Below are 18,508 nucleotides of genomic sequence, written 5' to 3' on the forward strand. Positions count from 1 at the left end.
CTATGGGCCATACTTTGAGAATTGCTGCATTAATTATCCTGGCCATGATTATGTGAAAGAAATACTCATTCTTTAAACGTTTTTATACATAACAGCCCTTAAAAAAAGAGATCACATTGAAGTTTTAAAAGTATATGATTGATGGTTTTGAAAATGCAGTCCTCACTTATACAATAAGGAGAATTATTTCTGCTTTATAGAACTGTTTCCCTAATACAGGGGTCAGCAGACTACAGTCCATGGGACAGATACGGCCTACTGCCTGTGTGTGCAAATAAGTTTTACTGGCACACAGCCATGTCTATTCATTTATGTGTGTGACTGTAGTGGCAGAGCTGAGCAGTTTTAACAGGGAACACTAGGTGTGCAAAGCCAAAATTATTACTGTCATGCCTTTTGCACAAAAAGCTTGCCAAACCCTGTTCTAATAGAAAACACAGATGGTTGAAATGACAAATATTTCACCAAAATCTGCATTAGTACAAAAAAGGAGAGTCTTCAGTTGTTTTTCTTTTTTCCCCCTTTAAGGCTATATACTTACATAAAAAGGAAAAAATTAGGGAAAAAATAAAGTTGTTTAACTCCAGTGCCGTTTCTCACAGCAGAGGATCTTACCAGAAGGTTTGCTTGGCCGTCTGAATGACGTTCGCGGACATCTCCACGTCTATATAGTCATAGTGCAGGGCCCCGGGGTCTGTCGAGGACCCCGTCTCAGCCAGCAAAATCCCAATCCATCTGCCCATGTCTTCAGAAGATGATGCCTGGTGAGGTGAAGAGGCAGAAAGAGCATTTTATGTAAGTAACAGTACGGGTTTCACATTTTCATAAAAGTGTTGGTAAAGAGACCCCGTGACAGGAAAGGCACTGTAACACAGGGTGTGTGCAGACACAGACGCCGCCGAGGATGCGGTCGCTGCCAGCGTCACGGGATCAACGCCACCTTCACGCTGTCTTGGTGCAGAAGCTGCACAAGGATTACGCCCTGGGAAATAAAAAAGAGGGGCACTAAATGCCTCCCAGTTACTTTGGGGAAAGGCACTAGGGTGTAAGACGTAGGAGCTAATAGGATTATTTAAATCTCAGCCACAGAAAGCTGTTTAGAAAGCCTCCTTAGTTTGGCAATAAAATCCGGGCAGCAGGAGGAGCCTCTCCAACCACAGGCGTCTAACCGGGGCAGTGTGTCAGGCCTCGGCCACCGTGGGCATCACCTGTGCTGAGCAGGAGCCCTTGCTGTGGTCTCTGACGTGGGCCTGCGATGGCAATCTTATCACTCTGACCGGACGGCACAGAAAATCAACCCACTTCCGTTTCCATAGTAGCTGTGTGGATACAGGTGTAGCTGTATAGACAAGCACTGGGCCGCTTTGTGCATGCTATTTTTTTTAGGATATTTCAAATGCTCCCCAAATGTCATCTGCCAGATTCACAAGTCTGAAATTGATCTTTAAGATTCAGTGCATTAAAATTCTAAGCCGCCCCTGTTATGTGATTCAGACGGTCAATTACGCTACATTCACAATAGCATTTCAAATGTCTAAATACTTTTGTTAATCAAATATGTGAGCAATGTTTAAAGTTTATGGGAAAGAGAGTTATGAGGTACCTGAATGTGAAACCCAAATAATTTTTTTAAGTTTTTGTAAAAGTTGCAAAATCTTTATGGAAGAAAGATGTGTGAGTTGAGCCTAAACCCTTAAAGAAAAGTGGGCTTTCAACACTGTACCCTGGACGAGTCGAACATGGATCAGAGTACAGCTAAGCACACATGCCTCGTGGTAGGCACAAAACCTCTCGGAGGAAGAGCGGTTGAGGAGGGAGGAGCTGTTTTCTGTGTGCTGACGGAGCTGGTCAGTGACGCTGTACAAGCGCCAGACCATGGCTGGCCAGTGCCGTATGGGGCCACTGGACCGAGTGCAGGGGTCCCAACTGTGTGCCTCACAGAGAGCCAGGATGTGACCAACGCCTGCTAAGCTGAAATGAACACCTGGATACTAGAAAAAACCACAAACAGGTTCTCTTCACTGGTCTTCTGCCTTTCCCCAAACAAAATCTATGCCAAGAATGTACCTGTGACTGATCCTCTAGCCATGCGACCATACCTATTTCATCTAAGCATTCTCAAAAGCATTTTAACACAACATCTAAGATACCGTGGACACTATTACACTCTTAACTATTTTCCTCACTGTATATTTTCAGAAATTTCCTCAGACTTTTAACAACTATCTCAGTGGTGTTATACTGAATTTAAAATATTAGTTATGATCTTGTGGCTTTTAGTGGATAAATATGTAGAGATTGGGCTTCCCTGGTGGCTCAGCTGGAAAAGAATCTGCCTGCAATGCGGGAGACCTGGGTTCAATCCCTGAGTTGGGAAGATATCCTGGAGAAGGGAAAGGCTACCCACTCCAGTGTTCTGGCCTGGAAAATTCCATGGGCTGTGTAGTCCATGGGGTCATAGAGTCGGAGACGACGGACTGACTTTCACTTTCACTTTCAGGTAGAGATGCGCATGTATACACACAAATATGGGTTTCCCTGGTGGCTCAGATGGTAAAGACTCCGCCTGCAGTGCAGGAGACCCGGGTTTGATCCCTGGGTCAGGAAGATCCCCTAGAGAAGGAAATGGCAACCCAGTCTTGTATTCTTGCCTGGAGAGTTCCATGGACAGAGGAGCCTGGCGGGCTACAGTCCACGGGGGTCACAGAGTCGAACACGACTGAGCAACTGACACTGTTACTACTGCTAAGCGGGTACATGTGCATATGCGTGTGTGATACATATAACAAACACGCCTGAACGTATGTATGTATGAACATGCACACAACTGCCTATGACAGCCCAGAAACTGTGAGCACACCCGCCACCCAGGTCCTGGCTTCTAAGCACCACCATCCACCAGGAGGAGTCCTCTAGAGCTCTCTGGACCATGGCTGATTCCAACAGGCCTGCGGCAGGGAAAAGTCAAGATGAGCCTGGAATATCTTGGTGCATCAGAACATGAGGAAAGAGCTCACAGAACGATGGGAACTTCAGTGTCTATTTCAGGGACATAGCAGAGGTCACATAGCTTAAGGGCTTTCCACCGACCAATTCTGTTAATCTGACCAGGATAAATCCTGACAATAAAGGATTATACTCATTGATTACAACAATAATCTCTGTACCCTTGCTGATATATAAACACACATGAATGAATGAATGATTAATTACATGAGGGGAAGGGAAATCTCCCTGGCAGTAGATACTAACCAACAAATGTGCAGGGAAGAATGGAATTAGGAAGTCGTCATCAGCAGCTGTTTCGGGCAAGACTCATTCATGAATGCTAAAAATCAGTAAAACTGTGAGTGGTAGGACATCTCAAAGAATCTTCCCACATGGAGCTCATTAAAGACAAATGGGAAACACAGTAACTCTGCAGTAGGGAAGCCGTGCAGACGACCCACCCACAGGTCAGAGTCAACACCAGTCGTGGGGCAGGCTGGCGGCTGCGCTGCACACCACATCACTGCTTCCATGGGCCCTGCCAAGCGCGCTGACCCCAGATGCAAATTTCCAGGAAAACAGCAGACATCCCCAGACTGAGGGATCTTCTCCATGATAACTGCTCTGCACCATGCCCAGAATCAATGTCATGAAACCAGACAGGGAAAGCCAAGGAGACTGCAGCCCAAGGCAGTACACCACCTGGCGTTTCCATCTGCTTACAAGGGACATTACTGGGACAACTGGGGGAATCTGATTAAAGTCTGTGAGTCAGATAATTGTACTGCGTGAGGGTGAATTCCCTGGTTTTGACGATTATGGAGTGGTTTTGGTAAAGGAATGCTCTCGTTTTTTAGCAAATTCACCCTGAAGCGTTTAGGGAAAGTGGGACAAGATGTCTGTCAAAGGTCCTGAAAAAACATACAGAGAGAAAAGGCGAGGTGGGAGAGACCGCGCAAGAGACACCAAGCGTGGCACCATGTGAGTACTGGGGGTGAGGGTAAGGGGTATATGGAAGTCTGTGTGCCGTGTTCACAGCTCTTCTCTCAAAAGTTCAGATAAAAAGATCTTGGAAAGTGTGCAGAACACGATTTTACTGCTCGCATCACTGCGTTTCCTTAGCGGATTCAGGCAGACTCTGCTTGTGCTGGAGCGCTGAGCGCGGTTACTTTTCTGAGTGTGTGTGTTTGCTTCCACAGCTAGAACAGGGGAAAGCAGTGAGACACAGCCACCACCTTTCGGGGACCTGAGGCTGCGCCTGCAGGGCGGGGAGCAGACACAGGTAGGGCCCTGCTCACCCAGCCCCTCCCTGCCCCGCCCCCGGGGCCTCCGGCCTCCACAGGGCGTCCAGGCCAGAGACTCCCTTTCCACCCTGAACCCAGCGTGCGCCAGCCCGCGCCTCCCTGCCCTCGCACTCCCGTCAGACCCACTGCCGGCCTCTCATGTGACACCTGCGTTGCTCCGCACCAAGAGCACAGCTTCCTCATTTACGCTTTCAGCTTTTTTCTGCTGCCATCCGCCCTGCAGCGTTCAGCCCGTATAAATGCTTACCAAGCACACCGACCGTAGCCTGGTGCTCTGTTTCACAGACAAATAAAGAAGCCGAGAGAGAAAAGCAGATTGGGTTGTGATCAAAGTCTGCAACAGAACCAAGATGGGGGCCCAAACACCCCAGCCTCAGCCGGGCCTGCTTCCCTTCTGTGAGGTCAGCCACCATGGCAGGCTCGGACCTTTGACCTGTGACCTCAAACCATCCAAACCATCGGGCGAGGAGCTCGTGGGAGGAAGAACTATGATGTTAATCATTTTTTGCCCTCACCAAAAAAAAAAAACAAAAACAAAAAACAGTCTCTGAAACAAACTCCGATCTCCTACCAAGACCTTCTAGGTTGGCTAACTGGCCGTTTCCTCCGATGGTCAGCATCACTGCGGTCATTTAGAACCTGGCTCTGCATCTGATTGGGCTTCCCTTGGGGCTCAGAGGGTAAAAAATCTGTGTGCCATGCAGGAGACCTGAGCTTGATTCCTTGGTTGGGAAGATCCCCTGGAGAAGGGACTGGCAACCCATCCCAGTATTCTTGCCTGGAGAATTCCACTGACAGTGGAGCCTGGACACAGGAACCTGGCGGACAATGGTCCATGGGGTCGCAAATAGTTGGACACGACTGAGCGACTAACACACACACTGATTAATTTCCAACACACATTGGCCATTTTACCAAATCCAAAAAATCCTTATTTCTATTGACTGTACAACATAAATATACTTACACACATACTGAAAACTCTACACTCTATTTATGTACACATATATGTGGGTACACATATGTATATATACATATGTATACAAATTTGTGTATATCTTTGTAGCTTACTCATGTCAATGGTAAGTGGAAAAAAAAAAAAGGAAAACAAAGTCTGAATTAATAGAGAAGCAGAAAATAATAATAGACCAGAAACAAAAATTTTAAATTTTAAAAATGAAAGCTTTCAGTGTGCAAAGAAGAAATTAGTTTTAATTGCCTTTCCCTGCAACTGGCCCCTACCTCCAGCACGGCCACCTCCTGGCCGTTGCGAAGCAGCCGGAAGGTCAGGGGGTGCTTGGAGTCCAGGCCTGGGATGACCTCGCAGCCGCGCAGCGGGATGGAGGCGATGTGCATCTTCAAGTCGGCCCGGTCCTTGTGCAGGATGAGCTTGTTGTCCTTGACGCGGCACCAGCGCTCCCGCCAGCGGCTGTTGGAGAGCACGTTCAGGTAGCCTGCAACCAGGGAGAGCGGCCGTCAGCCCAACAGGACGACAGGACGGAGGCGCCCGAGGAGGGACGGAACCAGGGAGCCTGCAAGGACAGCGGCCGTCAGTCCCTGGGAGGGATGCACCCCAGGAGGGAAGGAACCAGGGAGGCTGCAAGGACAGCGGCCATCAGTCCCCCCAGGGAGGGAGGCGCCCGAGGAGGGAAGGAACCAGGGAGCCTGCAAGGACAGCGGCCGTCAGTCCCTGGGAGGGAGGCCCCCGAGCCGGCCGCGAGGAGGGAACACACCCCGCACGCAGTACACCTGCGAGCGCCGGCTGCTGGGGATGAGAGGAGCCACCAGCAGGAGAAGACTGCCCCCATCAGCTCTGGGGGCCGGGATGTTCAGGCCTCCCCGGAGCCCGACGCTCTGCACACTGAGCACCAGCTCCCAGACGCCTTCGGGACCCCGGAGCCCGACCAGGCGTGTGACAGCTCGCTGAGGCATCAGTGGGTGGAAGGAGAGCAGGGATGAGGCCACACAGCTGTCCTCAAAAAGCTGAAGGGGCCTCACCCAGGAAAGCATCTGGGTTCATTCCAAGTAGCTGCAGATGACACAGCTAGGGCAAAAGCCCCCGGGGGGCAGATTCTGGCTTCCCAGGAGGAATGAAACTATCTGCAAAGGGAAGGGAAACAGGCGGCCTGGGGAGGTGGGAAGCTCCCACCGCTGGAAGGATTCCAGCAGATGACGGCAGGTCTTCAGGACGAGACTCCTGCCCAGAGAACAGACACGCCCTTCCTCGGCCCTCTGCCGGGAGGATCTGCTGAGGTCTGAGGGCCTGGGTCTGACGCACGTGGAAACCCGCCATCCACGTCTCTGGGGCTGCCCTGTATCAGCGCAGCACAGATGGAATGGGGTGGAATTACAAGAAGAGCTGTCATCATGTTTTAATCTCCTCAAATACTAGTAACCGATCATTTTCATTTGCCACAAGCACACAATGCATTTTTCTACAAGTAACAAGGAATGAAATAACAGATATCACCGGGTGCCAGCGACTTCTAGCCCATCTACAGGGCTGTGCCCGCGAGAGGGAGGCAGTGAGGGGAGCAGCGTGCAGAAGGCAGGTCAAGGAGGAAGAAGAGAACCAAGGGTTCCTTAGGTTATCCAGCTGCTCTCTCGACTCATACACACACGTACACACACATACACATGTGTACACACACATGTAAACACACATGCACAATCACACATGCATGCAGCTCAAAAGAGAGGGTCCTTCCTTGGTGGTGCAGTGGTTAAGAATCTGCCAGCCGGTGCAGGGGACACAGGTTCATTCCCTGGTCTGGGAAGACTCCACGTGCCCCAGAGCGGCTGAGCCCGCGGCCATTAACGACCGGGCCTGTGCTCTAGAGCCTGCGAACCGCAAGCACTGAGACCATGTGCTGCAGCTGCTGAGATCTGAGCGCCTGGAGCCCATGCTCTGCAACAAGAGGAGGTGTCCTCATGCAACACTGCCACGAGAAGCCACCTCCACGAGGAGCCTGTGACTGCGATGAAGGGCAGTCCCTGCTCGCCGCAGCTAGAGAAAGCCTGCACAAAGCAATGAAGACCCAGCGCAGCCAAAAGATAAATGAGTAGATTTTAAATAAATGCATCCTTTCTGACCCCCGTTACTTTTAAATGTCTTCCCCAAAAAGGCAATTTGGACCATGCTTTTTGCTTCTTTTCTCTTCGACACCTTACACACTTTATTAGCAACGGATCAACACTATAAAGGCAAAAACCAAAGGAAAATAAAAAACAAACGTATTTTCAGGGCCCAGAATGGTGTTACCTATTTTCCGTATAAATATTACTATAAATAATTGCTCAGAGTTTACTAGGGAGACACTTAACAGTACTTAAACATCCCCATTCCTGAATGTGATGTCAGTCCTCCCAACATATTACCCTAAAGGGCACCTGGAACTGTTTTGCGACACAAGCTGCCATATCTGTAAAATTACAGAGAAAATGGAGAAGCAAGTCCCAGCTCAAGGGCCTGGGACTCAAAGCCCCTGTATTTTACACACTGAAGGGGCATGAAGACAGGCTGGGGAAGCCGAGCTCACAAAGGGGAGGAGGGAGGTCATGCCTGATCCTGTTCACGGCCTCCCAGCAAAGACCCACCTGAAGTTCTTCAGAGGGCCAAAGATGGCAGAGAAAGAGCTGCGGTTCTCATTTGGGAAGCAGCATTTGTAAGTGGCCCAGTTCTGACGCACATTCTTTTGTAAGCTCTCCTTAAAACATACAGTCAAATATAATACCTGGACATCCAAGGTGCGGCTATTAGAGCTATTTACTGTCTCTCTGATAGCACCTGTAAGTCATCAGTCACGCGGAAGGCCTGTCTTTGGCCTTGTATGGAAACAGCTGCCAACCGGAGCCACCTCGTGTGCGTCCAGTGTGAATGGACACACAGGATGGCTGGCGGACAGCAGACGGTGCGTGTGATTAAGAAAACTAAGCTGAAGCCTGGGGCGGCCTCAGCTACCTGAGCCTGCTTGGGCACACCTTTGCAAGGGCTCTGGGGCACAGGGCACTGGCGGGCACGACCACCCCGCCACCCCAGGGCCCGCAGAGCGCGGGTTCACGCGTACCCAGGGCATGTCCTCACCTGGGCCTTGAGAGGTGTGGGGAGCTCTTCAGGCCTGGAGAAGTGGGGAGCACGGCAAACTAAGACTTGGGATGTCTAGGAACCTGGTCACAGGGAACCTCAGACGCTGCTACAGGGACCTGGCCTTGACGCAGAAGACGGCGGGGAGGGAGGAGGCGCTAAAAGGTGTCTGGAGGACTTTAAGCACGTCTGCCTTGTCAGGAGCAGTGACAGGACTCCTCTGGCCTTCCGCAGGGCTCCCGGAGTTTAGAATCGCCGCGCGGGCACACCTGTCCCCGGCGCAGGGTTGGGGAGGGGTGTGTGTGTGTGCACGTGGGGTGTGTCGCAGCTTCTGAGCACGCCCAGCCTGCCAAGAGAATGACCCAACGCCTGGAGCGGTGAAGGGGCCTGCCTTCCCTGACCGAGTCACCAAATGCTATGAATTTCTCAACATGCGAGTCACAGGAGGAATGATTACGCTGGACAGAGTCACACTTTACTTAGAGCGTGACTTCACAGGCAATCACCATATTTTAACGCCTGCCTCATCTTTAGTTACAGTGCCCAAAAGGGAAAAGCAAAATGAGAACCAAAGTGGGTAAGAGGCCTGTCTCTGTAAACAGCAAGCGCCACGGAAACAAGCCCACATCTGGCTCATGGCCTCCCCGCCGGGCTCACCAGCCGCTCCCAAGAGGCGGCCCACATTTCTACTTCCTGGGCGGGGAGAGGCCACGCAGGGACACGGCAGGCGGCCCATCTGAGGCCTCTGGAGCCAGAGGGCAGGCCCCGTGTCCCCTAGGAGTCTTCTTCCCACTCCCCCCCCACACACACAGACACACACACACACAGGCAGACAGACACACACACACAGACACACACACACACACCCCTACACACACAGAGAGGCAGACAGATACACACACACACACACACACACACACAGAGGCAGACAGACACACATACATAGACACACACACCCACCCCCCCACACATACACAGGCAGACAGATACACACACACACACACACACACACCCCACACACAGACAGGCAGACAGATACAAACACACACACACACAGAGGCAGACAGACACACACACATAGACACACACACACACCCAACCCCACACACACAGGCAGACAGATACACACACACATACACAGAGGCAGACAGACACACACACACATAGATACACACACACACACACCCCACACACACAGACAGGCAGACAGATATACACACACACCCACCCACTTCCCCCCCACACACACAGACAGGCAGACAGATACACACACACACACAGAGGAAGACAGACACACACACCCCATACACACAGACAGGCAGACACACACACACACACACACACACACACGGCCAGTCTGTGATGGGATTGCTGCCAACCCCCACTCCACCACCACACACACACAGCACATGCACACACACACAGAGCACACACGTGCACACACACGGCCAGTCTGTGACGGGATCGCTGCCAACACAGGACCCATCCACCCTGAGACAGTCAGCCCGAGCAGACACCCGCCACCAGGGGGCACCAAGGGGCAGCCAGGGCTGGGCACAGGCTGGCCTTGGTCACTTCAATGCCCTGCCAGTAAGGCAATGCCAGAATCCTTTGATTTTTCTTGCTTGTTTGTTCCCACTTATCATGTCACGGTGAGAAGTTACCGTATCTGAACAATTCACAAAGTTCCGTTTGATGTTTTGAGACTATCTTTGCTCCAAATCCTAAAGAAAGAACTCTTTAAGGCTTCTTACAAGAGCGTGGTGGCGAGCGTGTGCGCGGTTCCATGACGGCCTGAGGCCGACCCGACAGGCACAGCTTTGGGCTCAGGAGGAGGGGGCAGCTGCAGGCGCCCGCGCATCCCGCTGTGTGTGGACCAGGTGGCTCCCGAGTCCCAGCTGCTGCAGAAGGGCGGGCAGGGAGGCCTGGCTGAAGGGGGCCCAGTATCCACTGCCTCCTTCTCTTGGACGGGGAAGGGTGGCGCTGCCCAGGGGATCTCTGTACTATGGGCACAAGTCTGTGGGGACTTCCACTGCTCCTCTCATCTCTGCAGGCCTCCATCTGTAACTGGCGGAGGGGAACAGGGCAGTCGAGGAGTGACAAGGGCTGCAAGCGGGAGGGCGGGAGGGGAGACCAGGCATCCAGACGCTGCCGACAGCTGACCCTGGCCCCACAGACACTGACTCCAGAACCCTCCCTCCGCCCCAAGTGCATGCCCTCCAGTGGGCGCACGGGCCCAAGAGCTCCAGATGCCCGACATGGTGACAGACGCCAAGAATGCCTCCCGCCCCCCTCCCCCGCCACTGAATGTCGCCTGATCTTTTGTGCCTGGATTACGATAAAAAGTGAGACATATAGCCTTCCTGCTCATTCACCGACAACTCTGTTGCTGAAAACATCAGAGTCACCAAACAGAGATGGGAGGGGCCTGAGAAATAACCAGGAAGTCCTTCCAACTTGTCCAGGTTACACTGCCTCCAGGAAGCCCTCCATCCTGGCACCTAGGGGAACTTCCCTCTCATCAGTTTCTCTCTTCCTAGTGTAGACATTATCCGTGTCAGTCTTCCATCTGGCTATGTCGGCATGCGTAGCTTTTTCTCAGGCGAACAAATGAATAATAGAGACCATTTACTGAGCGTAAATTGTGAAGTAGGCAATGTGCCTAATGTTTCATAATTTTACCTTCAATTTTAAGGAAAACAAAGTAATTTTAAGTATGAGCCCATTTCACAGGAAGGGAACCTGAGGCTCAGAGAAGCTGCAGTTTGCTTATGGTAATCATTCACTCTACAAGTGTTTACTGAGGTGCTGTATCCCAGGCTCTTTGCTTGACGCTGGGGATAAAAGTGGGGGCAGGGGGGTGAATCCAACCTGCATCTTCATCTAGTAACTTAGAGGGAAAAGGTGGAAAATCCAACTGAGACAAGATTGTCAGAGGCCCTCAGCTGACTCAGCACAGGATGACGCAATTAGTGTCATTAGTCCAAGGGTTCAAAACTCCCACTGGGTGGCCTGCAGGGGTCCAGAGGAGGAGAAGGTGGGCAGCTGAGAGGCTTGGGGGCTGGCCCAGACAGACAGAAACGGAGTGGAGAAGAAAGAAAGAGGCGAAACGCACATCTCCTGGGAACCACAGCTGAGCTTACACAGTGAGGACAACGCTGGGACCCTGAGCACTGGAGACGGGCAAACAAAGGACACGGCCGTCTTTGCTCAGGGGCCCACGTGCCTGTCTTGGACCAGCTCGGCTGAGTGACTGTAGAGCAGACCTGGCTGATGCTGGCATAGTGCCCACCGACTGAGGGGGAGGGAGAGCTGGGCGGGTCGGGCAGAGCCGGTGGGGGGTGGGAGCGCGGCCAGCCAGGCTGTGTGGACCTGCAGAGAACCCTGTCCTACCCGCAGGCATTCCTCTGGTGCACCCGGAGGCCAGGGAAGAGATCTCAATTCAGCTCCCAGCCACCTCCTCCCCGGGAGTGTCCCCTGTCCCCAGAGCGGCCCCACCGTTCCTGCTGGCAAGGAGAGCGGCTGTGGAGTCTCTAAGGGCAGGATGGGCGGGGAGCCTTCATCCAGCGGCTTCTCCTGCCTGAGGCCTTGCAGCAGTTCTAACATCACGGAACAGTCACCCTGCCCCTGGGTTTCTGTGCAGAGTCCTCTCCCGTGCCAGCCAAGAACTGGATGATCATTTTAAGACCATGTGGACAGAGGGTGTTCCCTTAGTACAGGTGACAGGTGTCCACTCAGAGCCTGGTGGAAACCCACACAAAGCTTACAGACCCCCACGACTCCGCCTCAACGCGACTGCGCCGTCCAGCACGCGCCCCCCAGCAGCTAACAGAAGTCACGACGGTGGCAAGCCCTGGGAGGGACAGGAGGGGGCGCAGCAGACCTGGGCTGCAAGACAGGCCCGCGGGCCAGCCCTGTCCTGCCCCCAGCTCCCTGGGTGGCTCAAGGCGACCCCCACAGCCTTCCTCAGCTCAGCGTCCTCCCGCACAGCGAGTGGCCTGGAGCTCAAGTGGCCAAGTCGCCTTCCATACCAACGTTTCTCAGAAAAGAACCTCTCTTTCCTCCACTGGCCTAGAGCAGTTTTGAGAACAACAAAAAAAAACAAAGCTAAAACAGCAATCCCCTTTTGTTGGAGAATTCCCGTTTCCCACCTTAACCCTGAACTCCCATCGTGGTTTCAGAGGCAATGTAAGAGGAAACCAGCCCAGCCGCCAGGGCTGTGAGCTGCTCCAGGAAGCCAGAGGGCACGGCCCTGGCATCAACAATGCTCCCTCCCCGCATCCTCCCACGAGAGCTCTGCCCGTCAGCTTAGCTTCTGCAGGGCAGGCGTGCTCCGTGCAAAGAACGTGGGTCAGTGCACTCGCTTCTGTGACCCGACTGTCTGGCAAGAGCCAAGCTCAGGACCTCTGTGTGCAAGGCGCTCCCAGACCCCTGGTCTCCTTTTGGGGGTCACAAAAGGAGTGGCTCCCCTCCCAGCTCAACCCACGAACGGCCGCTTCACAGGGTTCTTCCCAAGGTGACGCCTCCACCCGGCGAGGCCCCACCACTGCCTGCCTGCTGTCTTCCGCTCCACACGCACTCTGCACAACGGCCCAGGGGCTTCCTGTGTACCACGACTTCTCAGGACCACGCCTGTGAAAGCCAGGGGCAAGCTGTGAACCCACCCTGCCCTCCCCTCGAGAGGCACCCCCACCCCAAGCCTACCTGTCCCGCACTCCACAATCGACCCCTCCTCCCGACCAATGCGGCTCTGGCTCACGACGCCCTCTCAGCACAAGCCACGCCCTGGGATGGGATATCTGCTCAATGAATTCATCTTTGTGTGCAGGGGGCCCATCTTGGGCACCAATGGGCAGCATCTAAGAGCTGTTTATTTTCTGGCATCCCCACATAATCCGACACCTGGACAGGAGAGGCTTGGCCAGAGGGGGAGAGAGGGGTGGAACAGGGAGCACGCACACAGGCGTCGCAGAGCTGGCGCCGACGGACAGCAGCCCACGAGCCGCGGCCACGGAAAAGCACGGCCCACTCCCCGTTTCCTTAAAGAGTGAGTACCCATCCTTCAGCCTCTGAAGACTTTCTTTCTACTTAGAAGAGTCGCCTAACTTGGGAGTGTGGTTGCCTAGGAAACAGCGAGCATGGACAGTCCCACTTCTGCAGGGAGGTGGTCCCCGACACCGCCCCGTCTAGGCCACGTCCCTGCCAGACTCTCCCGTGGCTGACCTGGTTTCTCCTTGGGTTTGTGACCACAAGTCAGTCGTCACACACTCGTCTCTGTGACTCCTTGCTTCAGGCCAACCCTCTGCCACTAGACCGGACGTGGTTTTCTCTGCAGATTCCTCTCCTTTCCAAGCAGGGGCAGTAGGGGAGTCTCAGCCAGCACCACCACCTCCCTGGTGCTTCCCCAGCCTCGACAACAAGGGCTGCCTACAGACCTCTTACTGGACCAAGACGGGTGAGGGGAGAGGGGTCAGCCAGCCCGACTGAGTCTGAGGCGCAGAGCGCCCCTTGAAAGCTGAGTTGCAGGGCTTCAGGCTAAGTGGGGAGCCGCTGGGGATTGTGTAAACGTTCTTATACACCTGACACGCCTCTGCTGGCCAACCGGACGCATACGTATCTCCCTCTAAAGTCGCTTAAAAGGAATTTGGGAGAGCCTCATGGGATCAAACAGAGACTCTGTTTTTCATCTAGAGAGAACCTCAGAGATATCTCAAACCCTTGCAAGGGCTTCATTAATAAGCGGTAAAAAAAAAATTTTTTTTTTAAAATAGCAGTAAAAGTGTAATCCGTTCCCCCAGCTTGCTGCTGCTGCTGCTGCTAAGTCACTTCAGTCGTGTCCGATTCTGTGCGACGCCACAGACGGCAGCCCCCAGCTTAACCAATCACGATCCCAACCAATGAGACTCAGACGAACGCAATGCAGAGGCCATCCGCAGAGGGCCTCCGTGCTCCGGAAGGGGCGGATCTGGAAACGCAGGCCCCGCCCCCATCTCACCGCAGGTCGGCACGTCTTCCTCTGCCGAGGAGGTCTGCTCGTCCGTCGACGGCTTTTTCTTTCCCAAACCGATGATCTTGGTGATTTTTTTCCCAGTGACTTTAGACACGGTTCCCTTGGCCTCTGATTTGGAACTTTTTTTCCTCTTAACTGTGAAGAAAAAAGATGATGACAAAAAGGCATGTTTCAATGGCTGACTTTAATGGGGAAAAAAAAAAAACCCATCAAAATAAAGCATGCGTGGTGGCCAACTTTCTTTCCCTGAATTTTCACTCATCGAGTACCTGCTTTGTGTCTGTGATTCTAGAGTCTAGAGAACACAGCACAAACAGGAGCTCCCAGGAAGCTTGTGCTCTAGAGGGGGCTGAACACGCACATACGAGCTCGCACACACGTGCACACACCCTCACGCAGCCCTGGGGGAGGCTTCACGACGGCAAGGCCTCTGTAGACCCGAGGCGGGGTTGCAGGGCAGAGGGACCGAGCGGTCGGGAAGCACAGGCGCTAAACACACGGCAGCGTCTGTGCAGAAACCCTGGGGCAGAGCTGTCGGGCGGGAAGAGCATCAGCTCTCACAGAGCCTGTGGCGCCAGAAGGCGCGGAAGGCAGGCTGGCGCGGTCCGGCAGGTGGAGCGGGCGGTCCTCGGGGAGCCTCCGCCAGGCCCTCGCCGACCTGTCGGACTCGCATCCCAGCCCCAGCCGCGTGGCTTGTCTGGCCGGCAGAGCTCAGTTGTGCGCGTAAAACTCATGACTCTTTTGCACAAAGATCGCTTCTGGCTGCCCCTGGAAAACTGGAAGGTCTAGCCACTCTGAACCCACAGTTTGGTAAGTGATGGCGGGTGGGGGCAGGGCCCGAGACCCAGGGGCCGTGCGTGACGACCGGCGTGCCTGGCTGACCACAGCCCCGGGCGCCCCGGCAGACTGAGCGCCGGCCGCCGGCTGCTCTCCCGTGCCTGACTCGCACCGGCCATCTGCTCTCTCCAGCCCCTGCGGGCTTGGTCCACAACCTCCGACAGAGTCACAGGGTGGGGACCAGGTGCAGACCGGGGTGGACACAGAGGATCCTCCAGGACCGATAGCACCTCTGGGAAGTGAGCCGTCACTGGGGGCTATTCCATGTCTGATCCTGGAGCCAAGGGCCTCGCAGGACACCGACCCTCCAGGCGGCTCAGGTACAGCCTCGCTTGGTGTGGATAAGCTGGGAGGGCCCCAGGGGCCCCCAGGGCATCAAGGCCAGACACCATCACTGACTCCCGAGACCCCTCCCAACAGCCCCTTCCCAGGCCTCTCCAGGACCCCTCATCCCACCATTTGCAACCCAGAGGGTGGCACAGACCCTTTGCAAAGGCAACAAAAGTCAAGAATTCCTTCAGTGGCCCTCTGCCCAGAGACGGAGCACACAGTCACACAGGATCAGCAGAGAAAGAGGGCGCGGAGGTGAGCATATAAACCGTTGGCCTGATTGCTACATCCGCCCTCCTCAAGCGGAGGCACTCACTACTTCCTTCCCCCACGCTGGCCACTCAGTGGGGCAGAGGAGCCCCCCACCCCACGTGCGGAACGGCCAGGCCCAGCCTCCTCTGGGCTCCATGCCCCTTTTCCCCACTCCCCGCCCCGGCTCAGGGAGGCCCCTGAGGTCAGTCCCTGTGCTTGCACCCTGACTTCCTCCCCAAGAAGGACGGGCAGTGAGCGGCATCTGAGGGCAGGAGCCACGGTGCAGCTGAGCAAGGAGCCACGCCACAGGGCGAACGGCACAGCGGACGGTGCCTGCGTCTCCCCACGTCTCACACAGGGGTGAGCCCTGACCTCCGTGCAGCTGTATTTGGAGACGAGCCCCTCAGGAAGCACTGACGGTTAGGTGAGGTCTAAGGGTGGGGCCCTGGTCCAACAGGACTGGCGTCCTCATGGGATGGGGGGCAAGGCCACTTCAGGACCCAGTGAGGGGATGGCCATCTGCAAGCCAGCAAGGGGCCCACGACTGGCAGCCAACACTGACAGCACCTGGATCCTGGGCTTCTGGCCTCCGGGACTGTGAGAAACGCATCTCTGTCGTTTAAGCCGCACGGTCTGTGGCATCTCGTTACGGCAGGCAGCCTGAACTAAGAGAAGCACATCTGTGCTGTCTCACACGGACCAGGTCATGTTAGAAACACAGAACACGGGGTGGTCACTCTGACCCCTCCTTACGCTCTCCCACTGCACACAACCCCCTGTAAAATAAAGCACCAGGAACCTGCTTCCATCCCTGATCTGAAGGCACAGCCCCTCCCCAGCTCCCATCAGACATGGAATCCCTGATTGGAATGCCAGAACCACTGGTTTCAGTTCTACCAAACCCAAAGTGAAAAGCGGTGGTGGGTGACCCTTCTTCGTGGTTTCTCAAGAGCGTCGAGACAATCTTTCACCAGAGTCCCACTCAAGCTAAGCTTTGATAAGGTCCTCTCAGCGAGGGCACCCTGTGCTCCGAAGGCGCCTCCTGCAAAGCTCAGGAGCGTGAATCAGTCATTCCCTGCTAGGTGATGCCTGAGAAAGCTGAGTCATCAGACTGACTTCCATTCTGATGAGGATTTGCTACTGTTGGGAAAGCTCTTGCTGGACTCGACTACAAAGAAAAGGCGTTAGCAAGGACCTTTAATTCTCTGAAAGCCCATGGATTGATTTTTTTGTTTTTGTTTTTGCAAAAGCAGAAGGGAGGCCATCCTTGGAAGAAAGAGCCAAAGCTGTAGGAATGGAAAATATGTTGACTGAACAAGACTATGCGGATGGTATTCACACAGGAAGTGCAGCTCTGAAGAAAAACCCAGCAACGCAGAACTCTGCACGCACTGACCTCGTGGAGGAGAGACAGAGTCCAGACAGCGTCACTGTGAAGCTGGGGAAGGGCGCAGGGAGGGGGCGGTGAGCACTGTCAGCATTTTGAAGCCACGAACGTCATAAACCCGGGCAGTTCTCGGTTACCCTACACCAGTGAGAGTCTAGGTGTTCTGACGTCTAGTCAGGTGGGAGGAGTGGGGACATGGGCAATACCATCAGACTATTCACTTGCTTTGCCGCTAATGTGGCCCCCAGGTAGCACTCGTGGTGAAGAACCCACCTCCCAGTGCGGGAGACTTAAGAGACGTGGGTTTGATCCCTGGGTTGGGAAGATCCCCTAAGGAGGGCATGGCAATCCACTCCAGTATTCCTGCCTGGAGAATTCCATGGACAGAAAGAAGAGCCTGGCGGGCTACAGTCCATGGGGTCGCAGAGAGTTGGACATGACTGAAGCGACTTAGCACTTGCTGAGTCCACCAACAGACTCGTTAGCCCGTGATTAAATGGTAAACGCGTGCAGGGCTAGTTAGGGACAACTGTTGCTTCCACACAGATCAGCCCCAGGGACTCAATTCTCTTTTCATACGTCAGCTGGAGTATCAGTAGCAACTCTACTAATTTACCCAAAATCACACCACACTGGTTCATTATAGGCCGGGGCCTGACACCTGGAAAGAAGAAGCCAGAGTTTAGAGTCAATCCCTGTGGCTCTGGTGACAGAGTCTGGCTCGTGTCCGTGTTCAGCTGAGAGTCTAACATTCCGGGGAAGCTGCAGGAGTTCGGGATTTCCTCCACGCAGCCTGCAGAGAAATCTGTCTGGGCTGAGACATGGCTGGGATCAAAGGGGCTTTCTCAACAAATTGGCCAAGAGTGTGCGGCAAGGATAAAAGCTCCGGGAGCAGGTCAGGATGTACTTAAGCCATTAGCTTCCTTCAGTGGCTATCCACTGGGGGTCTGACTATATGCAAAGTTTCCTGCCAGGCAGAAGTGTCTGAACCAAGGTCACCTTGACGGAGCAGAGAAGGCTGGTCCTGTTAAAAGGAAACAAGACCGTCAGATGCAGACACAGGCACTGACCTGTATGTCCAGACATACGATACCATTCTGCAGAACCTAATTTCAGGCAGGGACCCTAGGGGAGGAAATGGCAAACAAGAAAAGAGACCAGCCACAGCAGCACCCACTGAGCCTCGGCGTCTGAACAGGAACCCTGAGATTGTACACTGTCCCATTTCAGGGCAGAACTTAAAGATAGCTTTCCTGGCTCTGATGACACATAATGTGCCCTGTGAAGCCAGAGATGATACCTTCCACCGAACAACT

At 54.0% G+C, this 18,508-nt stretch overlaps 1 protein-coding gene across 2 annotated transcripts in view; it reads right to left on the reverse strand.

Annotated features, from left to right (window-relative positions):
• Nucleotides 1-18,508, reverse strand: part of AFAP1 (actin filament associated protein 1) — a 150,052-nt gene that overhangs the window by 28,643 nt on the left and 102,901 nt on the right. For both annotated transcript variants that reach the window (XM_069594799.1, XM_069594800.1), the window contains exons 9-11: nt 14,372-14,521; nt 5,535-5,746; nt 616-761 (exon numbers count right to left, since the gene is read on the reverse strand). In XM_069594799.1, the coding sequence (XP_069450900.1) occupies nt 616-761; nt 5,535-5,746; nt 14,372-14,521 (508 nt within the window). The remainder of the gene's footprint in view (nt 1-615; nt 762-5,534; nt 5,747-14,371; nt 14,522-18,508) is intronic.

The sequence above is a fragment of the Ovis canadensis genome, chromosome 6, assembly GCF_042477335.2.
Source record: "Ovis canadensis isolate MfBH-ARS-UI-01 breed Bighorn chromosome 6, ARS-UI_OviCan_v2, whole genome shotgun sequence".
NCBI classification, from domain to species: Eukaryota; Metazoa; Chordata; class Mammalia; order Artiodactyla; family Bovidae; genus Ovis; species Ovis canadensis.